The 21,316-nt window shown below is 36.9% G+C and overlaps 1 protein-coding gene across 1 annotated transcript in view; it reads left to right on the forward strand.

Moving 5' to 3' along the window:
- The first annotated feature begins 2,472 nt into the window (after positions 1-2,472).
- eif3ea (eukaryotic translation initiation factor 3, subunit E, a) overlaps positions 2,473-21,316 on the forward strand; it is a 39,182-nt gene continuing 20,338 nt past the window's right edge. The window contains exons 1-6 of the mRNA XM_082149350.1: positions 2,473-2,608; positions 3,510-3,627; positions 3,740-3,857; positions 9,993-10,035; positions 12,221-12,325; positions 20,739-20,864. Coding sequence (XP_082005476.1) covers positions 2,519-2,608; positions 3,510-3,627; positions 3,740-3,857; positions 9,993-10,035; positions 12,221-12,325; positions 20,739-20,864 — 600 coding nt within the window. The 5' untranslated portion in view covers positions 2,473-2,518. The remainder of the gene's footprint in view (positions 2,609-3,509; positions 3,628-3,739; positions 3,858-9,992; positions 10,036-12,220; positions 12,326-20,738; positions 20,865-21,316) is intronic.

The following is a 21,316-nucleotide window of genomic DNA, read 5'->3' on the forward strand; positions in this document are numbered from 1 at the left end:
CTCTCTGGAACTCTCGCTGATACTTGTCTGCTGGAGGAATTTCAGTGGGTTCTGGAAGAGGCCCATTATTTCAGCTGGGTTTTTAAAAATTCACCAAGTTCACTTGGCAAAACACGACCTCTTTAGAAATAAAATGTTTCATTGTATCAATTCTGCAGTCAAATTATATAGTCTTGAAAGGTTTATAGCATATGTGCTCCTATTTAAGTAGGCTAGAATTACACACTTAGGAGAGATTGTTGTAGGCTATTATATTCTATTGTATTCATGTAGAGTTTAGTAAACTTATTTTTCTATTTTATTCTATACTGTCAGAAATAGGGGTACAGTAGGAGTCCATTTCTGTTCCCCAAGGTACAATCTACACTAACGTACCCCATAGGGGTTATTATTGGACCTCAAGGTACATATATGTACCTTTTTGAGGGTCAAAAAGCATTAAAAGGTACATATATGTTCCGTTTCTTTTAAAGGTTAAGGCACAATATTGTACCCTTGAGGGTACAGCCCCAGTGACAAGCCATAGTACCCAAAGGTACAATTATGTACTTTATTTTCTAGAGTGTATTTGTGAGTACAAAAAATGTCTCTCTCTCTCTCTCTCTCTCTCTCTCTCTCTCTCTCTCTCTCTCTCTCTCTCTCTCTCTCATAAAAAAATAAAAATTATATACCTGTATATATATTACAGGGCTACTTTATTTCACTTCAGAATTCTAGATCTGAGCTGTAGATAAACGAAAATGATCTCCGGACTATATTTCTGTTCCATCAGATTCATGAGTCATGACAGCTGTTATCTTGACCACGCTGGCAAATAATCATGACCACCCGACATGAATTATATAAATTATTTTAATAGCACGGCCATTCAAAACCAGGGTCTATGTGCATAGATCAGCGAAAATTATTTTGGCCGGGAATTAATGTAAACACAGATATTGGATTCCAGTCCTGTCTAAAGTGAATGTAAACAGGAGGGCCAACAAATCAGATATGGTCAAAAGATCGGATCTGTGCATTAAGACTTGCAGTGTAAATGCAGCCTGCGCGACTCATCATAGACATAAACAGAGAGTAGCTCCAGCTACAATGTTCTTCCGAGAGACGCATGCACTTCTGTTTATTAACCGCTAGAGCACCCAAAGTTACGGACTGCACTACTTTATTTTATATTGCATCAAATATTATTCAATTCTGGTAGCGCAGAGTATAGTCACAACAGACGAAACATAACATTACAATAGTAATGAACTTAAACAACTTAAAGAGCTCTTCATTGTACCACCTGACTGCTTCAGATTTATTTTGCCATTGATGATGTTGCTATTAAAACGCATGAATTCGAGACACGAACGGTTATACATCGTCACAGGTTTCCATCTCTTCCAAATTATGGCGTGAACGCAATAAGCTTATTGTTTTGGTTCAGGAGGAACTGCTGTTTCAGTTGCGGTGCTCGGTGAGTGACGTTTAGCTCTGCATATATAGCATGAAACGCGCTGATGATGTAAACCTTGGAGGTATGAAAATACATGCGTTGACAGGCAGGTGGGACATCGTACCATTGCATTCGGACCGAATGCAATGATTGGCTGAACATTTTATGGTCCTATGACGTCCACAGATGACATATTATACTTATAAATACATTTAGAACACTTAACTTAAGCCGGGGACACATTTAACAACTGTAAGTTCGATTATAAATGTAATTTGATACTGATCATGCCCAAACGCGCCAAGTCAGAGACAGTTGCGTTCAGGTGTTTACAGTTTAAAATCTGTTCCAGTCGTTGGGAACAGTCTGTAAGTGTGTTCAGTTCAGTCTTAGAATGTTTCAGCTAGTTGTTAAGTGTGTCATAAGTGATTGTTATCAGGATTTCAACCAGCATAACAAAAAATGTTTCTGGGACAAATCTCCTACCCTGCCTTTAAATTTTATTCTTTAAATTGATTCTGTTCTGTTCTGTTGTTTTACAATAGACAAAATATAATTATTAAATCTAATTGTTAAAAAAAAAAACTTTCCTAGAAGTGCAGTTGAGTAAATTTTATTATTTAAACTATTGTATTCTGTTTCATTTGTTAACTTTATTATATTAGCGCAGAATAGTCATGTACATTTTATTAATACAATTTCATTTTATTCCTTAATTTATTCCCTATTTCGTTCTGTTTTACATTAGAGTAAGCATATTATTAATAAACCTAGTTGTTTTAATTTTTTTTAAACTTTATTATATTCTATTCGTTTTTATTGCATTTATAGTTAGGCTACAGGGAATACCAGAGTCAATAAAAAATATATATATTGTATTCAGTTTATTTTGTAGCTTTATTCTATAATATATTTTTATTTTGCATAGAGTAAACATCATTCAATTTAAACCAGTATATTCTCTGATACTGATACTGTGACTTTCACTTACACCTGCAGCCTATGGCGCTTTGTACTGTGTGAACACTGTATTAAATAAAGTTTTCCCCGTTTTGAAGCGCGTCCTCTTCCGTAGTCAACATGGCGGAATACGATCTGACCACCAAAATCGCCCACTTTTTGGACAGGCATCTCGTTTTCCCACTGCTGGAATTCCTTTCAGTAAAAGAGGTACATGTGTAACATTTGTTCGTTTTTGCAGGCGTGTTGTAGCACTGTTTGTTTGTAGAAGGTGGCATAGGTAGTACCACGTGCGCGGAGCCGGTAGCCGCAATATAGTGGAGCCGCACCGCTAACTTACGTCCGGTATTGTGTAAAAGATCATATAACTCATGAGAGTTCAGCCGGTATTAAAATAACAGAGTAAATACAGGAAAATGACAGAACAAAAAACGTTTACCTGAGTAATTATGGACACACTGTCTAACCATAGTACAACTAACCCCTCTGTTAGTTATTTGCTAGCTATGTAGCCTAGCAAAACATCGTGAGCTGCCTAGCTTTCTAAGCAGCGAGAAAGAGTTTCTGGCCAGCTGACAAAACAGTACAATAGTAATAGTGTTGTGAAATATTACAATTTAAAATAAATGTTTTCTCTTGTAGTTAAAAAAATAAAAAATATAAATAATGTATTCCTATGATGTTAATGCTGAATTTTAAGCATCATTACTCAAATGTAATACAAAAAAAGTATTAGTTTCCACAGAAATATTAAGCTGGAACTGTTGTCAACATTGATAATAACCTTTATTGATAAATGTGCACCAATAATAATTTATACTAATTGAGCACTACATCATATTATTATGATTTCTGAAGGATCATGTGATACTGAAGACTGGAGTAATGATGCTGAAAATACAGATTTGCCATCACAGGAATAAATTGCATTTTAGAATATTTAAATAGAAAACATTTATTTTAAAATGTAATTATTTCACAAAATTACTCTTTTTCAGCATAGTCGTAGTGAGCATAAGATACTCATTACAAAAATATTAATAAAATTGTTCCAAACTTTTGTTCCAATGTATTCTCACATCTGCATGAATGTACTGTCACTGTTTTCTAGATCTACAATGAGAATGAGCTCCTCCATGGAAAGCTGGATCTCCTCAGTGACACCAACATGGTGGACTTTGCCATGGATGTATACAGGAATTTATATCCTGATAAAGAAATACCCAGCTGTGAGTGCTTTCACTTCTAATGGTCTTCAGTGATAAAAGATGCGTCGCTTAATGTGATGCTTGAGAATTGACTGTATGAGATTCATCTCTAAAATGTATCACCTGTTTGCAGCTCTCAGAGAGAAGAGGACTGAAGTTGTGGCTCAACTGAAACAACTGCAAGCCGACACCGAGCCGATTGTGAAGGTGTTTGAGGACCCAGAGACCATGAGACAGATGCAGTCTACAAGGTACAATACATGCTGAAATGTACCAATTTTTTCAACTGTCTGTCACATACTGTCTTTTTTTTTTTTTTTTAAGAGATGGTTAAATCTGCTGTTAATGTACTCACCCTCAGGCCCTCCAAGATATAGGTGACTTACTTTCCTTCAGTAGAACAGTTACGTTTTTAGCTGAAACCGTGGTCCACGGTGATTCAGTGCAAGTCAATGGCTATTGTCACTTTGGGAGTCAAAAAAACAAAACGTATACTTGCAAAACAAAATTAATATCCGTGGTTCCTGACTATATATTGAGGTCTTATGAAGTGAAACGATCTGACTGTACAAGAAATGTCTGAATGCCAGTGTATGGCAACTGGCATTATTTGCCATACTTAAACGCCACCCCTGGTTTCAGCTACAAATCTTCTTTACTCTTGTACTTAAGAAAAACTAATTTATCCACATGTAATTTATTTTTGGGTGAAGAAAGTATCCATTTATTAAAAGGGTTTGTCTCACCTGAGTATCTAAATATCATTATACCATTTATGAGATGTTCCTTTTAACACACCGGTCTGGATTGTGATCACTACATTCATTAAAGGTTGTTCCTTGTCTATGTCTTTAGGAAACCTAATTCTCTTGTAGGATTTTTTGTTTTTTTTTACACTAAAGTCACACTAAAAGTTTGTTGTTTTAAACAATCTGTGTATATTGTTATGACCCAGATTAGGGACCAACACAAGTCGTAAAAAAGAAAAAAAAAGTTAAACAAATCGCAATGGCCAGGGCAAGAAAAGGATTACATTTATTGGCAGTAAAAGTAACAAAATAAAGGAACATATAAACACACACAACTCAAATCAGGACTGGCGAGCGAACTAATCTGAACTACAACTCAGTTAACATTTCCTAACTACCGAGAAAAATAAACAAACACAAAAGAATCGTCCGGGTCAGCTTACTTACCTATGCTTTCCCTCTATTCTAATATAACTAAACAAACAAAACTCACCATCCTGTACAAAAGAAAAGGAAAAACAACCACCAACAATAGGTTTCCTGAGGTAAGCCACCGTGAGGTGCCACCAGCAGCTCTTAAATAAGCAGAGGCCGCAGGTGTTAGGAATAATCAGGCTCCGCCCCCATCCAATTGGTAACTATGCTCAGAAAGAAAAGAGAAAACAAGAGAACGAGCAGGGGCTCGTAACAGTTGTTATTATTATTCATTTATTATTGTTTTTACTTTGTCAGTGCTTTTGAATTTCAGTTCATTTATTTATTCAGTGATTTAGTCAGTCAAGTAATGCTCGTCCTCATTGGCTCATTTGTGTATTCAGACGTATTTGGCCATGGACATGCCCCAAAGCCTGTTTTTTTTAGGTATTTGGTGCATGCTTTAGAGTGTACAGTGGTTTACTTTAAATTAGAATTGATCTTTCTGTACTTAACAGAAAATTTGTATAGACCTTTACATGGCTGTGGTTTTTACTGGAAGAAGACTGGAGAATCATTTAATGTTATGACAAGATTAGTCATTGTCTATTCCAAGCAACAGCTGAGATGGTACTTTAGTTATTTTGTTGTTCATCTAATGCAAGTTGAACAGTGTACAATTGCACATTTGAGACAAGACAGTCCTCAGGGATGTGGGATGAAGCCCTGCTCGATGCTAGACGATACTCCAAACAGAACATTTGTGGCTCTTTTTCTGGATGGTCTGGCTTAAGTGCCATTTAATTAAGTGGATGGCAGAACATCAGCGGGCATTTGTAATCACAATCGGTTCGCATTTGATTGAAATTGCCATGTGGATGAGTATATGGTTTCATTCTGCAAATTTCAGAAGAGCAGAATGTTAGAGCATCCTGTGGTGAGTTTCACGGAGGCTACTTTTCAATTTATCTGATGCTGACTTTGCCGTAATTAAAATATTTTGGTTAAACTTAGTCCTCATCTAGTGCTTGCTTTTCTTTGATGATGTGCCTCATTTCTAGCTGCCGGCCAATCTAGATGTTTTAGGTTTAGATATGTGGTGTATAAGGGATTAAGAGATGTTTTTTTCTTAAAAGAAAGTTGTTGATGCATTGATCACTAAAGCAAGTATAGATATTCTCAAATAGCATTACCATTAGCAGTTGGAGGGATTTGCTGGATTAGAGACAGTGGATTCCTGTTGATTATGTTGGATTGAAAAGACATGGTTCTGCTCTCAATCAGTCGCCATCAAACCTAGAAAGAACAGAAGGAATGCATAGCAATGAGTTAGTCACTGATTTGGCCAATATATTTGAGATAATTTAGACCTGATCATGAGACCACTGTTCAAAAAGTTTAAATATTTGAATCTTTGCCTGTCCTTTATAGCAGGGATTCCCTTTTTTGTCAGCCGAACCTCTTTGGCCCAAAATGTTTACTTGAAGAACCCCTTGAAGACACATTCACATGTTCACGCCACAGTTCTCTGATGTTGCTTAATCGCCATATTTTTTATGTATATGTAGGTATGTATATGTGTATATATATAATGTATGTATATGTATGTAATATATATTTTATATATATTTTTAATGATTTAAGTAATTTTAGCTTTTCATTAACTAATGAACTGCATGCAGTTTTCTCATGAACCCAGCAAAATCGTATATGCTATTAATATAAATATTAACAGCTACAATGGCAAATCAAAATATAATGACATGTAGCTTTCAGTTGTTTGTTTCTTAAGTAATAATAATTTGAGTAATTATTCAAAAACAGTCCGAAATAATGATCAGTAAGTGTTTTTTTGTCAGTATTGTTTGGTTAATATTAATGAAATAAATTACATTTACCGATTAATGTACATTTATTACTTTAAATATTGGTGTCGTTAATTATAGTTGTTTTTGACATGCTTTTGTGAGTATTTTAAACTAAGCTTTGTGGTTTTAGCAGATTTAACCTACTTAGAATCTAGATTTTTACACATACACAAAAAGTCGTCGATGATACAATACTAGGGTGTTGTGGTTGGTTGCCAGGGTGTTGCTATGCAGTTGGGTAATGTGTTCTGGGTAGTTCTTATTCCGGTCCTGTATGTTTGTTAGAATGTTCAACATCAAAAGCTGCATGATTTAATGTATCATTCATATCTTCAACACAAACCATGTAGGACAAGTTATGCTCCAAAGTTTAATATTTGGGGTTAGGGGTTTGTTGAAATTTGCTTGCCACAGCAATAATTGCTAATAGCTTTGGTTAACTTTTTAATCACATTTTGCTAGAGCTGTTTTATATCTTTTTTTGTGTCTGTGTTCTATGTCTTTTGGCCCCTGCAGGTATAGAGGCAGCAGCTGAGGCCACGATCTGCACTTAGTTATTGTTTAATTGCTCGCTTTGACTAGCGTTAATACAGCACCGTGCTTCCATATATTTTATCAGGCTACCGATGTGTGTTTGTGGTGTCTCTACAGTGTGAAATCTCAGTAGGTGGTATTGCCTTCCCTAGACATTTTTAAACACCAGTTTGCGTTTCGTTTCTCCAAAACATGCTTTTATCACAGTTTAGGATTAAGTATGTGGCCTTAGAACCAGGCGCAGTCTTAATTAACCCACTCAAATGGATGTCTGCTCTTCATTAACGAGCGGCTTTGAAGTTTACTTGTTCGATCTGAATATTTCGGGTTTCGGGGGGCATTTTTTGGTGTCTGGAGTTTCACAGGCCGAGACGACCACGAGGAAGTGCAGATCAGGACTCGTCTTTATTTGTTCTTTTATTTGTTAATAGCTGCTTGTGTGCGGCATGTTTCTTTTAAACAACGTCAGTCGGATGTTTACTGGGTCAGCTCTCTGACAATGTCGCTCACAGGGCGGATGCAGTAAGCAGGTGATTAGTGATATCATGTTTAGAAATCTGTCAGGACCATTGTTCAGGAGTGTTAGGACATATGGAGTGGCGATGGATTTTTTTTCTTTAACAGACTGAGCGTGATGGATAGATGAGCTGCACTGAATGGCTGAGGGCCGAGTTATCTCGCAGTTCCCTCAGCACCAATGCATTGACCTCCATGGCAAAACCTGCCCTGTCTGTTCCTCATTTCAACCCAGACGGGAGGTGGTGAGAGCTGACGGAGTAAAGATGTAATGTCTTCCTCGGCAGACAGATTAACATGGACTGACTGTTAGTTTTTGGAGATACTCGGTGAGAGCTGAGGAGGTTGGGCAAATGCAAAAATTTTCATATTGACTGTGTTCTAATCAGGTTTGATGCGACAAGACAAGCAATTTGAAAAGAGCAATGTCGATATTTGTTCTCATTAGTAGATATTTAGTGTTTAAAAGGATAGTTCGTCAAAAATGTGTTGTTTTCAAAACCTGCATGACATTATTTCTTCTGTGAATCACAAAAGAAGACTTTAAGAATGTTCACACTGCTCTCTTCCATACAGTGACAGTGAATGGGTATGGAGTAAGGCTGCATGAATAATCAGAATAACCAAATTATTATTATATTCTCTTAAATTCTCAATTTTATTTGTTAAAGTGAAATATATTTGTAATACATTTGTAATTTTAAAGTTCTTATTTTTTCGTTTTTTGTAATAATAATAATTATTATATAATCATATTGATATATAATCACAAAAATGTTGGCCAAATTATGTAGCCCTAAAAACAAGCAAATCAAACCTGCAGTTAAAAAAAAGTTTACATTAAAACATTTCTTAGAAAAATTGCAATACATTTTGTTTACCCCAATTCATCATGCAGCCCTAGGATTAGAACCTAGAACTGTTTTTTATGATGTACAAAAATGCATCATAAAAGTGGCCCATATGACTTATTCTCTATATTCCAAGTCTTCTGAAGCCATACAATACCTTTGTTTGAAGAACGGACTGAAATGTGAGTCGTTATTCAAAATCTAGCTCGACAGTTGTGCTCACAATTCACTTTTATTGTATGGAAAAGAGCAGCTTGGACATTCAACTATAAATATTCTATTTGTGTTCCACAGAAGCCATAAAGGTTTCAAAAGACATGACGGTGAGTAAATGACAGAATTTACATTTTTGAGTGAACTAATCCTTGTTTCCTGATGTTCTTATTTGGAGTGAGATTACAAACCAATGAGATTTCACAAAGGGTGAGGCTTGCCAGCGCAACGGCATAAACAGAAAAATCAGACAATTGCATAAATGTACTGTTGCTGTTTGCGGATATGTCTGCTTACATCAATAAAACCTGATTTACACAGAAAAGATTGGTTGGTTTTATCACTTATCGCTGTTTAGGACGTGGCGTAAGGGAGGTGGCTCGTCTCCACCCAGAGTCCCAGCATCTGTCAGATGATAGTATAATGGAACAGAAGCAGTTCTGCAGGAGAATGCCTTTATAAACAGCCTTTGAACCTCCCCACAAATAAAATAAACGTGCAAACCTCCTCTTTCTGTCTGGAGCATGCATGGCTTCATTTGCCGAATTCTTCTGAGGCCGGCCACATTTGGCGGAGGTGGTCATGCGGTAAGCTTGGTTACCAGCCCCCCGTGCTGAGCATTTTGCCAAAACTCAATGATACGCACAAGTCGCTGTAGATTCTTACTCCATCTCACCTGAGGGGGAGAGACAATGTGTTTGTGTTTCATGTCTTCGTTACTTTATTTTTTGTTTAATTAGCGGTGTTTCCTAAGTGGTGTTACTTAAGGCTTGTCTTTAGGCTTATTGGTTTTTCCAAACCCCAGTATTAAAGGTCGTTGTGTAACTCATCCCGCAAAGTTTGTGTTACGGATGTGAATGATACCTCAAATCATGAGGCTGGTTGAAAAATGTGTGCTATTAAAAGTAATCAGACTTACCATTTTTGTCTGGCAGATATTGGTAAAAAAAATAAAAACTAATATACTTTTATTGAAGTGGACCATGAGGCATATCTAGATCACATTTTCTTCAGAAAGTGTAAAACATTTTTCTTATAGGGACTTGTTAAAGGGACCATCATAATAAAGTGAAACCTTAATTTTGTATAAAAATAAAATATATTTTTATGTTACATTATATTTCATTATATTAAATTAAAAATAAAATATAGTGATTTTATTTAATATGATTATTTAGACGTTTTGAAAATAAGTGTATTCCATCAACTGTTGCTCACCGCAAAATGTTTCTGTGTTCCAGGGACGGGCGTATGCTGTTCGACTATCTGGCTGACAAGCATGGCGTAAGTACTTCTGCTGACTCTTCCACCCTTCTGAAGAGTTCTCATGACTTCTCTATGAACCCAGTGTTGTTTTCGGGGGCCAACAGGAGGGGCGGCCCTGAGCAGCGAAACATTAAATGACTTCCCAAACCTTAAGTCATTTTCGGGGATTTTATGGCTTGCAGAAATTTCTGCGGACATTTACATTCTGTGGCGAATTGTTAAGAATAAACTGAACAGCTCGGGACCCGTGGGTATGGCCTCAAGAATGCTGGGGATTCTATATTTGACTTGACGGCACTCCCACCCCAGCATCCTGAGACTGACCTGAGGCCTGTCCTCAGTGCACCTTCACTGCACAGGCTACGCCGTCTTTACGACACGATCCTCGCCTTAACAACCCTCTCGTCGCCGCCCCCAGGAAGGCCCCTGTGGCCTTAACGACATCCGCACCAGGGCTCTAGTTTACTGTGACCACACAAACACACAGATCTAAACTACACACACAATGAGCTCTCTGTTCTAAGACGCTCTGGCAGCAAGTTTCCCGAGCATGTTCTATCGAACTGTCCATCAAACTGCCGGTGCTCTCTGGTCATCGCTGTTAGCTGAAATTGAGGATTGTATTTGAGGTCATGTAGGTTCACATGTGAACAAAGTTTTCTGAAAAGCTACAAATAATTTGTCTGTTCTCACTAGAAGTGAAAGTACTGCTGCACAAAGTACCAAAATCACAGTAAATCAGAACACATTTGTGACCCTGGATCATAAAACCAGTCACATGTCGCACGGGTATATTTGTGGCAAAAGCCAACAATACATTGTATGGGTCAAAATTATCGATTTTTCTTTTATGACAAAAATCATTGGGATATTAAAGATCATTTACAGTGAGTAAATTTAGTAACATTTTTGTGAGTGAATGCAGCACAATCGCGAACATAAATGGACAACTTAAAGGTGATTTTTCTCAATGTTTAGATTTTTTTTTTTTTGCATCCTCAGATTCCAGATTTTCAAATAGTTGTATCTCGGCCAAATATTGTCCTATCCTAACAAACCATACATCAATGGAAAGCTTATTTATTTAGAAAATTGACACATGTGACTGGTTTTGTTGTCCAGGGTCACATTTGATGTTTAAGGTAGCTTATTTGATTTTTAAAGGAATAAACATGTTGCGTGTGATATATTGGTAGACACGATTAACCTGTAGAAATTTGTCAACCGGTAGAGATTTTGGACTGTCGTCTCTATCGTGGTTACGCTCATGTGACGTTGCTGTGCTAACGCTGTCACAAAAGCTTATTGTTTGCATGCGTTTTTAAGTATTGCTGTTTAAAAACAAGTAACTTGAAGTGCAGTTAGCAGGAGGAAGAGAGACTGTTTCTCAGCGCTGTCTGAGAGACGCGCACATAAGGAAGCGTGAGAACTTTTCACAGACTAATTGGGCTTGAACAGTTAAATACACATACTTTTTTGTCAAAGTGACCATGTCTTTCTAAGTAAACACAGCCATTTATTTCTTAAGTGAGCATTAACAGTTGAGAAAGAAAGCGCATGAGTATATCAGATCCGTGCAGTCGCTCTTAAAGTGACAGCATCCAAATTTACCAGCTGTTGTTATTAATGTTAATCAAACAACAACAAAAAGAAAATCTCTCACTACTCTTGACTGAATCACTTTTGTAGCTTTAATAAGAATAAATGCATATTTAATTGACATAGTAAAGGCTATGCAGTTTTTTTTAGTTTTTTTTTTATACATTTGATTACTTTAATTATGAATAAAATTACTCCTCTCGTGATATAAGATTTTGGTCAAATTGCCCACCCCTAGTTGTGCCTACTGCCTAGCAAGATTACATTACGTAATCATATACGTTACGTTTCATTACGTGTGTTATGTTTTCACACCCTGATGTGAATGTTATAGCCATGAATAAATAAAGGCTTTTTCTAAGTTCTTGATTGCTTTGGACTTATGATTTTTGTAATTTAATTGTCTATTCAGCTAAATTGTTTAAGCAAGTACAAGGCTTATCCAGCATCTTCATATGGCTGAAACTTTATATGTTACTCTTCATTTCCATTGCGCATAAATACACATTTTGTGTATCTAATCATACACAGTGTCTACTGATAAAGTTTATCACCTTGCACTGAAAAATTACTTTGCGACTTTTACATCTGTCTTTCCTTGCAGTTCCGGCAGGAGTATTTGGACACCCTGTATCGATACGCCAAGTTCCAGTACGAGTGTGGGAACTACTCAGGTGCAGCGGAGTACCTCTATTTCTTCAGAGTCCTGGTATGTGTCTTACCACGCCCCTGTCTTTAACAGATGACAGAGTTGTGTTTTCTAGCATTCTCCTCTGGGACGTTCCCAGTGGGGCAATTTTCAAGAGCTTCTTTTCATCACGACACCCTTTCATTTTCTCCTTCGCAAATTGATGCCATTAAATGCATTCTTGTTTAATAAGTTCTTGTCTAATGGACAAACAGTTCTATTTTGATGGAGAGTCCCCTTGTGGGTGTTAATTGAGCCAGACGGTCGCCCTATTGAGAGTTTGAATTATTGTCTCTGCTTAATATGGTTCTGCTTTTTTAGTACGAGACTCTGCCAAATCCCGTGAGTTACGAGCATTACGCATGCACTTAACGTTGTGTTTTTCAAAATGACACAGATGAAAAGTAGACATGGCTCGCTCACAGGTAGATTTTCTCAAATTAGAATCCAAATCCTTTTATCATGAAATATTGTGTCACTTATTCATTGCTCCACAAAACAGGCAACTTTTTTTTTTTTTTTTTTTTTACTTGAGGCAATCCGAAGAACTAAAAGCTCCTGATCTGTAATTACTTCTGAAAAGTGCCATCCCATGGCTTGTTAAATTCCTTGCATGTCTTGAGTGCTGAAAAGAACCTCTTCAAGGACTTGGTTAGGAGTTGTTTCAGGGCTGTGTTTAGTGGCAGACTTCATAAGCTTATGGGTTTATGGGCAGTGCTGCTCCCCATAGATGATTGGTGGGGATTTTGTGGCCTAATCACTCTTGGTTTGACAGGATTCCCCAGTTTTTGTAAGGGTTAAAGGTTACACAGCTTGTTCCATATAATCCAAAGGCACCAAAAAAAAAAAGGCTTTTGCAACAGAAGATGACTAGAATTTGTGTTCTTCGAACAGTCAAACCATTTTGAGTCTTTTATCGAGCCAAAATCTCATTGAATAAATGGATACTAAGCAGTGGTGTAGTCTAGTTTTTTGTAGTGAGTATACTCTATACTCACTACACTCTATACTCTATACCCCCCCCCCCCCCCCCCCCCCCCCCGCCGCATACTCACCCATCCCAGAGCATCACCCCATAAGCACCACCACACTCACTAATGCATACAGTAGGCCTATGCATCGACATGTAATTGAGAGCATTATGAAATAAGTGTTATCAACATCTCAATTTAAAATGACATTTACAGCTGAGGAGACTGGACTGATTTTCTACTGTTTAGTGTGAATCACCATCTAACTCAGTCAGTTGAGCTACATTTAGCCTTAGATGTTATATGAATATGGTCCCTGAAGCACAGGTTTTATCAGCTGACAATTAAAAAAAAAAAAAATGTTTTAAACATTATAGGCACAAATACAAATTTACTTTTCGAAATGGTGTTTAAAAAAAAAGAAAAAAAGTGTTATTTTAAAATACATTTTACTGTGCAATTTCTTTCTAATTAATTTGAGTTAGACCAAACTTTTATTTTGGTGGGTTGTAGACATTTGAGTTTCTGTGTTTTAATAAACTATTATTATTATTATTATTATTATTATTATTAGGCCTGAAGTATACTCTACTGTGCAATAGTAATATATTTCTGTTATAATTTCTTAAAGTTATACCTAACTTTTATTTTGACAGGTTGTCGTAAAGACACAACAGTTTCTGTGTGTATATGAAACGAATGAATGACGATAGTTTTATCAAATTCTCGTCAAGTGACTCTCATAGCAGCTCTGCGATGAAATGCACATGTGTAGCTGTAGCCTACATCATGTCTCAATACAGTGAGATGCTGAAAACACCACGAGCGTGAGTCACCCGTGCTTCTCTTTCTCTCTCTCTCTCTGTGTGTGTGTGTGTGTGTGTGTGTGTAGTGGAGCACACATTGAGCGCTCATTCCCAGAGACGCGTATCTCTTTTAGCTTTAATATTCATAGACACTATAGTGACTAGTCCATATCGAAATTTGATTCATTGTACAGCAGCTACTTTTGATTTATTCATTCAAAAATAGCCAAAATCCGTGACGTTCTGCTTTATATAGCAAGTTCCATTTGTGACTGGATTCCGCGATTCGATCCGTCGCTTCGCAAACACAGACGGGGTGAATTTATGAATGAAAGTGTGAAAGTTCTGACACAAAACGAAGTTGATACGTATCCTCACGCTTTTTTAAGTGGGTATACGCAAATCCTTGGCCTTTTCTAGTGGGTATACGGCGTATACCTGCGTATCACGTAGACTACACCACTGATACTAAGGCCACATTCACAATGCAGTTAAATTAAGCCCAAATCAGAATTGCATTGTGAAAAGAAAAAAATCCTTTTAAATCAGATCATTTCAGTTCTGATCTGGAAATAAATCAGATTCATATCTGATTTTTCTTTTGTTACTTCAGGTAGTCAGGTTGCAATTTCTTTAAATGAATCATTAAATTTGTTTTAATACTTTCATGCATTTATTATTATGATTAATAATACCAGGTATATTATCATTGCTTATAATAATAAACGCATATCATGCTATTTATCATTAATAATTATACGTGTACATGGATTATTATATCCATGCATTATTATCATTATTATTAATTATTATTTTGTTTGCCTGTATTTATTTAATTTTCTGTATGTATATAATTTTTTTCTGTCCCCTAGTAAGATTTTTTATTTTATTTTTTAGAAACAAATGCTTTTCAAAAAAGTAATGAGTTTTTTACAGAATAGATTTCAAGCGCTTTAATCTTTTTTATTTCTTTCATTTTTCTAATTTAAAAAAAAAAATTATACTCATTTTTCAGTAATAAAACTTTCAGGATAAGATTTTCACTTGCTGGTTAGTTGTCTCCTGATCATACGCGTGTCTGATATGGACTATATTTAAAAAGTTAAGTGAACAACCTCACCAAAAAAAACTAAAATCTGATTCCAATATAGAATTGGATGTTTTGTCTTGCGTTGTGAAACTAGCCTAGAGCGCACACAAACACTCACATCTTCCTCTAAGTTCCCTTTATCCCTTTACCTTTTTTTAAAAATAAATGTTGTTGTCTGGATAATGATCCAGGCGGTGATGCACCGAGGACCTTGGATTAAATAATTTTCACCAGTGGAATACTTTTAGAATCAGATAATACCAAAGTAGGTTTGTGGGGGAAGATAATTGCAGTTCACTGAGAGTACTGGCAGTATCCATGTTACACGTGCGTACTTCTTATTTCCTCTATAAACAAAGGGCTCATTGCTGGGGCTCTGGTGTTTGTGGCTTCTCTCCCACTGCCTGTAGAAATGAGTGAAAGATGAACTTATGGGGAAAAGCGTCCGGGTGCTCAGAGCCCAGTGCAGTGCTGCTGTCTAGCTAGTGGGGCGGGGGGGGCAAATGACGGCTGGGAACGAACAAATTGACCCGCTCCTTTCTCTCTGGCCGCAGTGTGTGGAGGTAGTCCAGTGTCTTAAAGAGAGGTGCCCATTGTCAACGCTGCCCTGGGCCAAGAGTGTTGCGAGAGGCTCCATGCCTGGCTAAGTTATCGGACTCCCTTGCCGGCGAGCTTTTCTCACGTAACCACATAGCCTGCCTTCTCACATGGAATGCACTCCTGTTTCTTCAGACCAGCTCTCACGTATGATTCACTCAGCCTACATTGTTGTAAAAAAAAAAAAGGCCAGACGTTTGCCAAGCGACGCTGTGTCGCTGTGGTAACAAGTGACCGAAAAGAAACCCTTTATTTGATTTTTAAATAATCTTGGTTTTAGCATTTCAGAGGTGTGATGAAGACTGTGTGTTGTTTAGATTTGCAACATGTTTCCCATTTGTGCATGATTTGCAGCGTCAGTCACGCTGTTTGTTTGTTTGTTGTGTCCCTGTGGTTTTCGTGGGAGCCGAGGGAAGGAACGGCCAACGAGCCTTGAATTACACCCTTCAGTTTTTGTCACTCTTTTTTGCATATTCATTAGTATAGATGCTTCAAGGACATACTAAAAGGGATTCTTGAGAATTCTGTCATCATTTTTCACTATCATGTCATTCAAAACATGTATGACTTTCTATGTTTTTGCGGAAAACACAGAATGTTTTTATCCATATAATAAAAGTCAGAGGGGTCCAAAACAACACTGGACCCAATAGACTTGTATAGATAAAAACATTGAAACATTTCAAAAGTTTGGGGTTGGTAATAATAAAAAAAAGGCTATACGGTAATATTGTGAAATATTAATACAATTTAAATTACTGTTTTCTGTTACCTGTGTTGGCAAAACTGATTTTTCAGAAGCCATTACTCCAGTCTTCAGTGTCACATAATCCTTCATAAATCATTCTAATATGCTAATTTAATGCTCAAGAAGCATTTCTTGTATCAGTGTTGAAAACATCTGCTTAGTATTTTTGTGGAAATACTTTTTTTTTCTTTTTTTACAGGATTCTTTGATGAATAGAAAGTTCAAAAGAACAGCATTTATTTGAAAAAAGTATTTTATTTATTAAAATAAATACTGACCCCAAACTTTTAATGGTAGTGTATCTTTTGTGTTCATACAGGTTTGGAACAATATGAGGTTGAGTAAATGACAAAATTTTGATCTTTAGGAGAACTATTCCTTGTGTAAGTGTGCCGAGAGCTTTGTAAACATGCATGTTAGGTTTTTCTCAAGGTTTTTTAGAATAAGTTAAAATACAATTGAGTCTACTTATCCTAGGAAAACCACATCATTGGTATCATGAACACACCAAGCGTTTTGAGTAGATTAGGCTGTTCACACAACAACCAGCCTTGTTTATGCTGTAACTGCTCAATCTAAATAAACGGAAATAGCTTCCAGAAATGTTCTCCCTGTGCATGTTTTGAAGCGTTTAAATGTTATCCTTTTATTTCAAATTTAAGATAATTCTCAGATAATATGCTTTGTTACTTTATCTTCTATTTTCATCAACAGTGAGAAGGCGATTGGAATAGCCGTAATGTAACTGGTTTTAGTGGAGCTTTCTAACCGAATACCTGCCCCTTTTTCTTTTCTTATTTACTATTTATCCACCTCTTTTCAAGCTGGACCTCCCGTCTCCTTGGATGGCTCCTAGCATGGGAGATGTCAGGCTCTAGAACTCCTCTAGCGTGGGAAACACAACCATTTAACGAAGGAAGCCAGGCTTGCAAAATCCAGACCCGAGGTCCTGTTACAGTGAGGGCCCGGTGCGAAAAGAGCAACTTATTCATATCATCTGTTAATGCAGGGATTGGATGTTGAGAATAAAGATTGAGTGTCCCGTCAGATCCCCAGCACAGTAAATTTATTGTTGCTGGTCAGTCAGTGAAAATGTGCCCATTTCGGGAGGCAATGGAAACTCAAGGTAACTTGTGGAAAAACCCAGGTATTGAAACTATTCTTGCATGGCCAGTGCTGAAAGCCAGTCAGTGTGCAGAAAGCTGCTATAATGACATGGAGCGTCGCCAAATGTAGCAGGCAGGGACTTCCAGGAAAAAAAAACAAAAAAAACAAACACTTTTCGAAATGAAACGTTGACCTTTATATTGGCAGCAGGGATGGCTTTTTCCCCGGTTGTCCCTCCGAGCTGATCTCTCAAAGTTTTTGGTCTTTGACTATTGTTTAGACACATCCAACTTGGGAATTTTGATGAAAGGGCTCCACTGTTGCAGGGTGATTGCGTCTGTACTGTATGGATTTTATAACCATACTACTTGTGTGTCACTATGCAAATATAGAAGTAGATTTTATCCTGCCATAAATCTACAGAGAATTTATTTTAGGGCTAGATTTCTCGATTTTAAGTGATTTAACTTATTTTGCTGAACCAATTTCGAATCTTAAATCCCAACGATTTTTTTTGTCTATGCTGTTTTCAGTTCATGAATGAACAAAACTTTGTAGCATACCTCCAATCCAATAAATCGCAATAAGCTTTGGTACTTTTGATATGAAACAAAGTCTCAGCTTTTAAATTCTGTAATTTTATTACGAAACCAAACAATAAATACCGTTTTGGCGATAGCACCTCAGTTCAAGCGAAGCTACAGCACAGAGACTATGTGAACCGATCACCTCTTGTTCTTTATTATTAGTTAAAGCACAGATTTAAAATGAATGAACATCAGAAGGTATGTTGAAAGATACAATGCCACTTTACGAAAAAATGATCATGTCTCATAATCACTCAATCAGTGTTTCAACCGCGGAAAGACATCAATAAAACCGCTTACATTTAACGCTTTCTATTTCAGAAAAATGCTGCTCTTTTTTTCTATATATCAAAGAATCCTGAACAAAAATGTACACTTATTTATTTTTTTAATAATTTTTTATTATATTGATAATAAGAATTGTTTCTTGAGCAGCAAATCAGCATTTTAGAAGGATTTCTGAAGGATCATGTGACACTGAAGACTGGAGTAATGATGCTAAAAATTCAGCTCTAATCACAGGAATAAATTACAATTTAGAATATATTAAAACCGAAAACAATTTTGTGTTTGTAATAATTGTAATTTGTGCAATTGTAATAATATTTCACAATATTTTTGTTTTTACTGTATTTTTGATTAAATAAATAGACTTCTTTCAAAAACATTAAAAAATCTTACCGATCCCTAACTCTTGAACAGCAGTGTACATGAGGAGCAGTATGTCCATCCAATCAGATTTCAGTGTATGCATGCAGGGCTCCTTTTGACATTCAGACCCTGACTTTCGGGTTGTCTGCATGCCGCCACGTCTGTCATAGGTCATTTTCTTGCACGCTGGTGGTCAGTCTAAAAACTCCATTTCCCATGAGCCTTTGGCTATAGCTCATCCCCCTTTTTTCATGAAACATGCTGAGATGCTTCAGCAGCTCGCTAATCTGCAACACATTATCTCTTCCCTTTGTTTGTTTTTGTTTTGAGTCATAATTTAAAACAGCTTATGTTCCTTTGAAGCTGATTGTCTGCAGAGATGCACCATGTTAAATCTTGTTCATATTTCCATACAAGAAGCTGAGCTTCTTTCAGGGGTTTCATAACTCGATTCCGCAGGATGTTTTTCTTTTGCGCCAAATGTTCAGGAGATTATCACAATTACTAGTTAATCAAGTTATCTAAACATTATTTTCAAGGGCCTGTTTCTGTTAACAAGACTTATGTTATTGGCTTCTGCTGTCAAAGGATTTTAGTCAAGGTAGACGTGACATAGAACCTTAGGACTGTTCAGCCTTTTGAACATATTGTCTGTGTGAATGTAAATTAAATAATACATTTAATAATTACTTGTCCAGCAAAGACCTTCTCAAATGGTTTTTATTAACTTTGGCACCACACAACTATCCATCCTCACCCAGTGTTTGTGTTTAGTTTGTCCTTTGATTTGATTAGTTGATTTTTTTTCACCTAATGTCTGGACCTCATTCTCTCACTCCTCCACAAGCAGACATTTTGATTAGTGTCCCGCCACTCCGGTCCTGTCCACATCTCGGGGCTGATCAAAGCTTGCAGACATGTGTTAGGGCCAGTAACAAAGGCTGTAGCGGTAGTAGCACACATCATTAAAGACCCTCACCAAAGGCAAAGGCAATGCATTAAGGTCATCGTAAGTTCACATGAACTTCAGGGAGCTTTTGTTCCCCATTTATGCTTGATGATGCTCCATACCAGATATCAGAAAGAATTACTATAATAGTAACTTATTTTAAACTAATTTGATTTACATTTTGTGCTTCTGAATAAAAAAATTTAATAAATAAAAAAACGTTCCTGTTCGTTTTGGTGATTTGAAGCCACTTTCATCTCTTGACGTGACCCTCCTTTCCCTCAAGATAGCTCTTGACCCCAGGCTTGTTAAAGAGCACTTGTTTAACTTGCGTAATTATTTCCCAGCAATATCACTGACAAGCTGGCCTTTAACCTTTGGCCCTTGTCTGATGACTCCTTCAACCCAACCACTTCAAAAACACATTTACTTGAATAAAAATAAATATATATTATACAGATTCTTTCAATATACATTTTATGTGAATCATCATTATAACGATCAGAGTAAAATTATTAAACTTTCATCAGGTTCATTTCATTCCTAACATTACAAAACAGAAAGAATTTTTTTATTTATTTTTTACCTCAGATGTGCTTAAGGAGAAGGGTTTGTGTGTGGTGCAGCAGTGACTTTATCACAGAAATACAGCAAAAGAAGTTCTATAAAACGCCAAATAGTCTTTCAAGATCCATTTTTCCCTTAGGAGCCCAATTCTCAAAGCATACTCCACGGAGAACCTTAACCAAGAGCTTAACTTTTAGCTCTGTGTAATGGCAGATGTCAGAAATACAGTATTTAGAAAGTGGAAACGGACCAAGACTGCCACCCTACCAGTGTAATTTTTTGGGGAGTGAGTTGATTTCATTGTCTACTTCTGTTTACAGTGGTTCAATGTATTTTTCTATGTTTGTGTGTGTTTGTGCAGGTCCCCGCCACAGACAGAAATGCGCTGAACTCTCTTTGGGGCAAGCTTGCCTCAGAGATCCTGATGCAGAACTGGGAAGCTGCCATGGAGGACCTCACCCGCCTGAGAGAGACTATCGATAACAATGTAATGCCCTGCCACTCAGAATTCAATACCACACTCAGATTCCCTTACATAGGCCGTAATATTGACCGCCTTGCGTTTGAGCATAGCACCGCTGCTGTTGCCGTTCCTCCCCTCCTCTTCTCCATCTCCTCGAATCCTTCTCACCGCAACTCACAAGTCAAGCAAAACCTTAATTGCTGTGTTATGTCGGTGCAGCTTGATTTTTAATTGGAGGAATTGAGCTGGGAAAGAAGGGTTTGGCTTTGGGAGAAGTATGAGTAAATAAAAAAATTAAAGTCTTTGGACATTGTAAATTTCAATTCAGATCTTTTATTTGTACTGAGTCTGGAAGGCAGCGGAAGCCAAGTGTTGGTTTTCCGGAGTCAGAAGTTCATCTTGTTATGATCAAGTCACGATCAAGACAAATCACTTTTTAAAGGGATAGTTCAACTAAAAATGAACATTTTATCAGT

This window comes from Leuciscus leuciscus, assembly GCF_965113295.1.
Source record: "Leuciscus leuciscus genome assembly, chromosome: 20".
Classification (NCBI taxonomy): Eukaryota; Metazoa; Chordata; class Actinopteri; order Cypriniformes; family Leuciscidae; genus Leuciscus; species Leuciscus leuciscus.